The 9,095-nt window shown below is 50.3% G+C and overlaps 1 protein-coding gene across 1 annotated transcript; it reads left to right on the plus strand.

Annotated features, from left to right (window-relative positions):
* The first annotated feature begins 6,692 nt into the window (after nt 1–6,692).
* On the plus strand, nt 6,693–7,865 carry LOC109698197 (interferon-induced transmembrane protein 1). The gene is made up of 2 exons (XM_020182244.2): nt 6,693–7,025; nt 7,536–7,865. Exons 1-2 carry the CDS (start codon nt 6,777–6,779, stop codon nt 7,725–7,727), a joined length of 441 nt encoding a protein of 146 aa, XP_020037833.1. The 5' UTR covers nt 6,693–6,776; the 3' UTR covers nt 7,728–7,865.
* The last annotated feature ends 1,230 nt before the right edge of the window (nt 7,866–9,095 follow it).

Raw genomic sequence — 9,095 nt, forward strand, 5'->3', positions numbered from 1 at the left:
AATCTGTCTGATCCTGATGTTTCCTCTACCTAAGACCCTAAAACAATTGAGGGCCTTTTGGGGGGTCACAGGATACTGTAGAATTTGGATCCCAGGATGCAGACCTAGCCAGGCCCTTATATCAGATCCTTAAGGAAGCACAGAAGGATCCCCAGCCCTTTATTGAATGGGATGACAGATCAGAAAATGCATTCCACTGGTTTAAAAAGGCCTTTATGACAGCTCCAGACCTGGGTCTCCTGGCACAGGACAAGTTTCAACTATATGTCTAGGGAAAGGGAGGCTTGACACTGGGAGTGATGACTCAGCTTCAGGGCATCACTCTCCAGCCAGTGGGCTACTTAAAGAATTAGATCAGGTAGCCAAGGGATGGCCAGGATGTCTTCGAGCAGTTGCTGCTGTTAGCCTTCTAGTGCCTGAAGTTCAAAAACTTGTCCTAAACTGGCTCCTGACAGTTTACACCCCACATGACCTAGGGGGAATTTTAAACACAAAAGAGGGGTAATTCTAATAGTTTAAGGAATAATGGCATTAATTACAGCCCTAGCTGGAATAAGCTATGGGGTGATTGCCAATCATGTAACTGCAAAAAACCCAACCAAAGTAGTAGAGGGCACCTCAGACCAGGTAGCCCTTGCCATTAAGGACATACAAAGGTCTTTGTTGTCCCTTCCCTGTTTGGTCATGGACCACAACCTGGCCCTAGATTTTCTTTTGGCTAAACAAGGAAGGGTATGTGCCATCGCCAATACCTCCAGTTGCACATATATAAATACTTCAGGCAGGTGCTGTAGAGGAACGTGCAGACTACATTCTCCAACATGCTAAGTTCTCTGGGAACAGTCCCTCAAAACTCAGATATCTGCACAGGAATGGGGTTAAACAAAATCCTGGCTCCCCTCCAGGGCATGGTTCCACCCTTTCTTAGGGCCTATACTTTCCATTATTCTCTTGCTTGTGTTTGGGCCTTGCATTTTAAACTTACTTGTCAAGTTTATTTCCTCTCGCCTAGAATCCATCAAACTACAGATGCCCCTGATGGAGATAAAAATGACCTATTATTGTGGTCCCTTCAGTAACCCCTCTTGTGGTCAGCCCTGATGCTGCAGGCCTCTTCATTGCCCCCTGTCAGCAGGAAGTAGTTACTGAATAGACTTCATCATCCCTGTTCCTAACAGCAGTTAGGGCAGTCATTGAGAGGGAGGACCAAAAGGTGATAATTAGCCAGGGAAACACTTTCTTCCCTTCTTTGTTTGCACAAGAGAGACACCTCCACCCTCAGGCAATTAAAAAAAGGGGGTATAAAATCCAATTTCCAACCTGACCCATGGGATCACTGGTCTCTGGGTACCCCTGCAGGCCCCCATGCAGCCGTTCCCTTCTCTTCTCTACAACTAAAACCTTTCCGACCTCTGCTGCTTGAGTCTGCCTTTGCTTTCTATCTCTCAGAGCAGACCAAAAACCCTCAACACCCGAAAATTCCTGCGTGTCATCTGCATATCAGAAGGATTATAACTGGAGGAACGGTGAGGGGCTCCACAGTTTCCCAGCTTCCATGCAAAATCACAGGTCATTGAGATCCACAAACATGAAAATTTCAAGGTATCCAGAACAAGGAGTTTCACAAGATGAAGTTTTGGCAAGGATTTATTTTAGTATGACAGGATAAAGTGGAGACAAATTCAAAGAGAAGTGAGAAAAGATACCTCCTGCTAGAAGTGCAGGGGTGGGAGATAAGATAAAAAATGGGGGTCTTTCCTGAGGTTTTAAGCTCTAAGGTGGAGAAATACACTTCATCAAGGTGAAGCACAGCAGCACTAATCATTGGTGAAAAGTTCTGAGTGCCCAAGATGGGTTCTGTTTGTCAGATGTAATAAGACACAGGGACAATAGGTGGGTTTTAGGACTCCCCTTGACCAGATCTGCCCTTTCCTCTCTCCATTTGAGGAGGCTTGCAGCTTGCTAATGTGAGGGGAGCAAATATCAGAAATGACTTTATCTTAGATAAGGAGACAGGGAGGCCAAAATGTAGCTATAAACTGTAAATGATGGAATTAATTGGGAAAGTAATGCACTTTCAGCAGGTTGGGACAGGTTGTTTCCGGGACAGAAGATGGAGTTAGGCTTTAAGGTTGGAGTGTTTGTTAAAGCTTTGGGTTTTTTTCCCCCTGGGATGATCCCCTGAGCGTGGGGTCATTGTCTTGGTATATGAGAGAGTGATTATCTATGCATACTATTTACTGTTTCCCATGTAAACTATGTAATTTATGTCTTGCTGTAATTGATAGAGTTTCTGTTTAAAATTCCTAACTTCTGCTCTATTCAGCTTCTAGGTTTGGGCTATTGTCTTGTTGAGTGCACTCTCTGATGTAAATTACTCTTAAATAGAGTGAATTAAACTTTAAATAAGTAGCTAACCTCAAGGCCAGGACAAGCTGACCAGATCCTCCTGAAATGTCCATTTAGATAAGGATGGGAGTGGCCAGGTGGTCGGGTTTAGAGAGAAGTCAATTAAAATGCCATCCAATCACAAATGTAATATCCAGGTGGACCTAAGTCAGGCAGAGCCCTGTTTCATCTTTTAGACTTCAGCCATTCCTTGGCTTAGCTTTCACACTAGCCCTCCCATGTGGGAGCTTTGCTATCTTTTCAATAAACTTTGTCCTTACTTTACTCTTAACTCCTGGTCCGGTGTCTTCAATCATTGTCTTTGCTAGGACACAAACTTGGGATCAACAATTCAGTATCACTAATATCTCAAAGAGGAAGACAGATGTGGGTAGTCCTTGTAAGTCTCTCTGTTCTTGTAGCTCAGCACCTGAAAGAGGACACGATGGGGTGTCTAGCTGTGTTGAGGGAATCTTGACAGACAAGAAACCAAGCGACACTCAGAGGAGTGAAGAACTTAGATTTTATTTTACACCAGTGAGCTCAGATGTATACCGTGTCTGAGCATCTGAACAAAGGATTCACAGGATATTTAAAAGGCAGTGCAGGGCATCAGGTTACAAGAATGTGCTCAGAAAAAAAAAAAAAAAAAGAATGTGCTCAGGTTAATTGGGGCTAGTCGTGAGTTAAAGACCTAAGGTTGTTTAGATAAAGTCAGCTGGGGAGACCTGCTTTGGAAAGTTTATTTACAAGTGGAGACAAAGGAAGGCAGGAATGAGTGTTTATCTCTACATGGTGCCTTTACCTCGGTCCTGAACTTTTTGCATGGCTTTAATGGGCAATTCCTCATGCTTTACATCTCTGGCAGCTTATGTTTTATGGCCCTGTTTCAAGGCCATCTTCCTCTTCATTCCCCCCTTTGGATGCTATCTCCACTTGTGGACAAGCATCAACACTAGACTTTAGAAATTCCATAGGTTTCTGTTGTCTCGAAGGCCTATATTGTGTTACTAAGAGCTGCAACTTTATTGCCTCCATCTGGGAGCTAATACAGTGAGTTATGGTGTTAAGAATGCATGGACCAAACACCAGTGCCAATAGGACGGGGCCAGATAACGGAATGAGCCACGATGTCCAGTTCCAGATGTTGCTCCATCTGTTCCAAGAATTTGTAATTCCTGTCTCCTACGTGCGACTGGGTCCTGCAATTGCTGGGCCATATCTCTGACTATTCCTGAGTGATTTACATAAAAACAACACTCTTCGTTTAAGAAAAGGCAAAGCCTTCCCTTTTTGGCAGTGAGTAAATCCAACCCTCTCTGGTTTTGGAGGACCACTGATGCTAGGGAGTCCAGTTGGTTCTGCATAGTCATTATGGACTTAGCCACTTGCTCTATGTCATTTGTTAGCTCTGTGGATAATTGATTATAGTAGGCAGCTGACGAGGCAATTCCTCCTATGCCCGTTCCTATCCCAGCCATTACCCCCAGTCCAATTGGATAGCTCTCTTTGACTGCATGTGAGCCACTAAAGGCATGGGGCTGATTATTGGACACTATGTTTATCTGGGGGGTGAGGAGTGCTAGTGTACAAACACCCTTCCAGTTAGCTGGCAAACAGTGATAAACAAGGGTCCTGCAGACAAAGAAGATTTGCAGGCTGCTGCACCAAGCTTGTTGACTGCACATCTAGTGACAGTAGCTGTACAGTTTTAGACTTGAGCACACTGGTCAGCAGCCAGTTCCCCAACTGGATAGTTTCCTTTTGAATTGTAGATACAACTAGGGGCCCTCTGAAATAGCTGTATATTTTTTATTTTGGGTTTTGCACTGGTAGAGTTGAGAGGAGTTTCATGTTCACTCTGGTTGAGGAGGCTTACCAGCCAGGATTGCTACATATTGGAGAGGACCCGAGGCCAGGCAGGGTCAGCAATTGCTTGCCAATGGTGGGTTCGTGAGACTAAGAAGGTGGTGGGTTGCATTTAACAAGTTATAAGTTGAAGTTCCAAGTTAAGGTTCTCTGTCCTGGAAGGAAGCCTCAACGGGGGTGGTGGTGGTGGCAGATCAATGTCTTCTACAGACTCATGTCTGCCTAGGTAATCAATCACCTTTGGGTGGCCCTTCCAGATCCATGACTCTCCCCTTAGTAAACTGATGTGGGGGTGGGGGTGCAAGGGTAAGGTGCCCAGACATAATGAGGTTTATTTCTTCCCCCTGTCATTTCATCATTCCATGCCTTTAAGGGGTCCCCGTCTTTCTGCCAGCAAACCGTCTGTCCTATAGTGCCCTTGTTCTTGCAGGACCTGGTTAGGCCTGTCAGCTTTCCTTTATAATAAATTGATGTATTCAGAAATTGATATGCTGCACACAGGTGACAGATACTGATAAAAGGTGAAGGTGTACCGCAGTTTTTCCTGGAAGGAAAGTGGCTGAGCAGTCATCCTGGGCTCTCAGTTGAACAACCTCAAAATGTAGCAGAGTCAGAAGGCGATAACACATCAGAGACCTCATGCTGGAGACTGGGGTCTGGACTACAGATAACACCCAACAGCAGTTAGGCTTCCAACTATGAGGAGATAGCTTTGCATGGCTTTAGTGGGCAATTCCTCATGCTTTACATCTCTTGCACCTTACCATGTTTTATGGCCCTGTTTCAAGGCTATCTTCCTCTTCAGCTGCTCTGGCATTTTATTTTATTTATTTATTTATTTTTGGTGGGATTGGGGTTTGAACTCAGGGCTTTGAGCTTGCAAAACAGGCGCTCTACCCCTTGAGCCACACATTTAGTCCATTTTGCTGTGGTTATTTTTAGAGATGAGGGGGGTCTCAAAAACTGGCCTTGAACCTAGATCCTCCCACTCTCAGCCTCCTAAGTAGCTAGGATTACAGGCGTGAGCCACTGGCACTCTACTGGCTTTTTAGTTTTTACTTCTTTCCAATGTTTGAGTCTAGCCCTTTAAATATTTATTAAAATAATATAATTTCCCTGTTTCCTCATCTTATCTTGCTGTTGTATGCCGATGTGAAATGTTGCAGGCCAGTGTTGAGGGTCCTTGCCTTCACAGGCCAGGGAACTGGCTCGTGAGGCAGCTGATTGACTTGTGAGCCAAGGCCGGTATATAAATTAGGATTTATTAGAGAGAAAGGAAAGGCTAAGCTAGAGCAGTGCAGTGGAGCCCGGAAACCAGTGGCTCGCTGCTCAGGTGAAGGCTGGGGCTTTTATGAACGTTTTACCTCTGGGTCTGGGTAAGGGTTAAGTGGGTTCTTTTCATTGGCCATGGATTCGTGGGCTTTCTTAGATGAACTGGTTTGTTTCCCTCTTATTGGGGGTGGGAACAATCTTGACAGCATTTTGCTCATCAGCCCTGTGGCAGATCTATGAGATCCTGTATCTCCTCTTCAGGATGCAGAAATGCAGGTTTACAACTCCTTCTCAGGAGGCAGGAATCATAGTGCTCTCCCGGGGGACTGGGATACTCACTGATCTGCCCTTTAGGTCTCCAGATCCAACATTGCCTCAGAATGAATGACAGCAGAACAACCAGATCCTTCAGCCTGATCAGGAGCTACCATCCTGGCCACAGAGCTGACTCACCTTGTCTCTAAGCAGGGGACACCAGGCTTTTCCTGCATGACCAAGGTCATCCAGTGACTATCCCACCCACACGAATGGGAGAGAAAGGGGACAGGGGAAGGGAGGTGGGAACGCACAGCATGCTGGCTCTGAGATGGGAGATTGCTGCTATGTAACATGCAATCCTACAGTCTCCTATCACAGCCCCATCTTACACCAGTCAGCACCACAGCCCCTGACCCCCGGCCTGGAAGGCTCCATGGTAGCTGGCAGCACTGGCCATTGAGTCTCTGACCTGTATCCAGGAGATAGGGCATGGTTCAGTTATCCACAAAACCCACCTGCAGCAGGGTCTTAGCCCAGGAAAGGGTGCTGGATTTCAGCAGAGAAGTCCAACAGTGAGGGGTGGTCTGTGGGGCTCTTGTTGGGTGCTGGAGATGGAGGGCTGTGTAGGGGCCTGAATGGGGCTCTGAACAGGGACAGTGAGCTGCTGCAGCTGTTGGCCAGGGCTGGGGAGATTTCCAGGCTTGGGAAAGTCCCGAGGACCAGACCCATATGCAGCAAGGACGCAGCAGCCTGACAAGTCTGGGATGCACTTCCACACAGAAAGCTTCCCCAGACCCTCCTTCCCATCCTGCCCTGGAGTAAGTTGATCCTCATGATTTAGTTCCGCCTCCATCAGTACCCAGCCAATTCCCAACAAGCCAAAGTTCAGGCAAAGGAAACTTCTGAGAAATCGAAACTGTTTGGGAGAGGGTGGGGCCACTGAGCCTCGCTCATCCTTCACAGCCCACAGCTGGTCGAGAGCAGCCACCATGAACCATCCTCCCCAAACTTTCTTCACCTCTGCCAACGCTGGCCTCCCCCCAGACTATGAGAGACTCAAAGAGGAACATGAGGTGGCCGTGCTGGGGGGACCCCACGGCTCGGCTTCCATGACGACCACCGTGATCAACATGCCCAGGGACATCTCCCTGCCTGACCATGTGGTCTGGTCCCTGTTCAACACACTCTTCATGAACTTCTGCTGCCTGGGCTTCATTGCCTATGCCTACTCTGTGAAGGTGCGTATGGTGCAGGGTATAGGGTATAGGGTAGGGGGAGAGCTCAGGGAAGGTGTGTGAGCCCGAGGCTTCACCAGCCCAGTGGGCAACTGCAGTGTGTGGGCCTGTGTTTGTGGGTGTGAGTTTGTGCTCCTCTCCTTCAGTGTGGGCCCTGGAAAGTGTGTGTGTGTGTGTGTGTGTGTGTGTGTGTATGGGGGGGTGGAGAGCACTTGGGGAATATCCCAAGGGTGGCACAGGTGAGGCTGCCTGTTCCTATGATGTCCTTCTTATAGACAGTGAAACCCAGGTTGTGTGGAAAGTGCAGAGGGGACTCATGGGAGACTTTGCCCCCCAGGTTGTGTGAGCAGCCAGTGCTGGTCTTCCTGGAGAGGCAGTGTGTGTGGAAGGGGAGGGGTGGTCCCAGGCTGAGTGAGGACAGGTGGAGGCTGCAGTGGACATGGACTCTGGGGACCTGGGTTAGAGCTGTTTCTTGACCTGTGCCAGAGCTCCTCACCATCTGGTCTCCTCCAGTCCAGGGACAGGAAGATGGTGGGCGATGTGACTGGGGCCCAGGCCTATGCCTCCACTGCCAAGTGCCTGAACATCTGCGCCCTGGTCTTCAGCATCCTCACGGCCATCGTTCTCATCATACTTTTTGCCACCAGCTCTCTGGTAGCCTATAAAGCATATGAACAGCAGATGAAGAATCATGGAGGCTTCTAGTCCTGCCATGCCCTCCACCCTCTGTTGCTGACTCTCACCCTAGGGCTGAGGCTCTGACCCACCACCCCAGATTAATGCAGCCGCTCACATCCACACATCTGTGCAAGACTGGATTCAATAAAGTGCACGTGCTTGTGAGTGTGCTGTGACATTTTTGGGGAGGGAGCCTTGCTGGAAGACCCCAGCCTGGGCCTGAGACTGAGTCCACCCTCATCCCTGTGTGAGGGGAGCAGGACATGGGCTCAGGTTGGCAGATTTCTGGCTTCCTGCTGTGGGCAGCAGCCGACCAGCATCCTGGGTGGGGTCTTCCTTCCCGGTATTGGACCGCTGCAGGCTGGCTGGTGCTCAGCGTGGCCAACGTTGGCCCCATGCCCCCGGAACCCCAGGAGAAGGTGCAGAGGACCTGACCCAGGGAGTCCAGGTTCAGGGTGGGACCCAGACACAGAGGTGTCCTTGCGCTGTGTGGTGGCCTCGAGGTGTGGGGATCTGGATTTTCACGGGCTGACGGAGCACACGGCCCGCTGCGGCTCTGAGCTGGGAGCTGGGAGCTGGGGAGTCTGTGCCGCCCCTTCCCGTGCCCACCCCTCACCCACTGTGGATCAACCCCCTCCCCCCCCCCCCCCCCCCCGTGCCCGCAGCTCTCAGGTTTGTTCCAGGGCCCCCGGCGGGCGGGTCGGAGGGCGGAGAAGCGCACGATCGCCTCTCTCGGGTCCCGCTGGGCAGCGGGAGGCCGGACCCCAAGTGAGCCGCGGGAGGAGGGGGCGGCCTGGAGGACTAGCTCGGCGCCACGACGCCCCCTGCCGGCAGCCGGCGCAGCAGCGCGTTCCGCGGCGGCGGCGGCGGCCACGTGACCGCACCCGGCTTGGCCCCTCGCGTGGAGGCGGCGCCCCGCAGGGCCCCCGGTCCCTCCTCCGCCGCGGTGACCGCAGCTCCACGTCCCCACCGCTCCTAGGGCCGCCCCAAGTGTGCCAGTCTCCTGAGGCCCCAGGGCGGGCGGTGCGGCGCTCCCTGTCCACGCAGGGGTCCACTGCGCGCTCAGGTTGTTAGGACCCGGAATCCTATTCCCCCGAGAGACAGAGAGCCAGGCGTGAATGCAATCAACAAAGCAGAGTTTATTGGGCTGGCTAGCCAGGGTCGAGCTCCCACACGGACACGCAGGACCGGTTAGGAAAACACGACCCTGAGCCTCTTTAGGGGAAATCTTATATAGACCGCGGTGGCGTGCATATTTTCGTTATCAACATTGGGCAAGCAGGCAGAGCACATCTTGCGCGTACCTCACATCTTGCACGTACTTCACATCTTGCATGTACCCCCCGCTCACATTCCCCACATTCTATATGCCCTAACTGAGCCCTGCCGCATTGC

This window comes from Castor canadensis, chromosome 1 (assembly GCF_047511655.1).
Source record: "Castor canadensis chromosome 1, mCasCan1.hap1v2, whole genome shotgun sequence".
NCBI lineage: Eukaryota > Metazoa > Chordata > Mammalia > Rodentia > Castoridae > Castor > Castor canadensis.

Excerpts from the sequence above, each read along its gene's own strand:
- LOC109698197 (XM_020182244.2), top strand. The coding sequence starts at position 6,777 with ATGAACCATCCTCCCCAAACTTTCTTCACCTCTGCCAACGCTGGCCTC. Across the intron at positions 7,026-7,535 it reads CCTATGCCTACTCTGTGAAG|TCCAGGGACAGGAAGATGGT; the intron begins GTGCGTATGGTG and ends GGTCTCCTCCAG.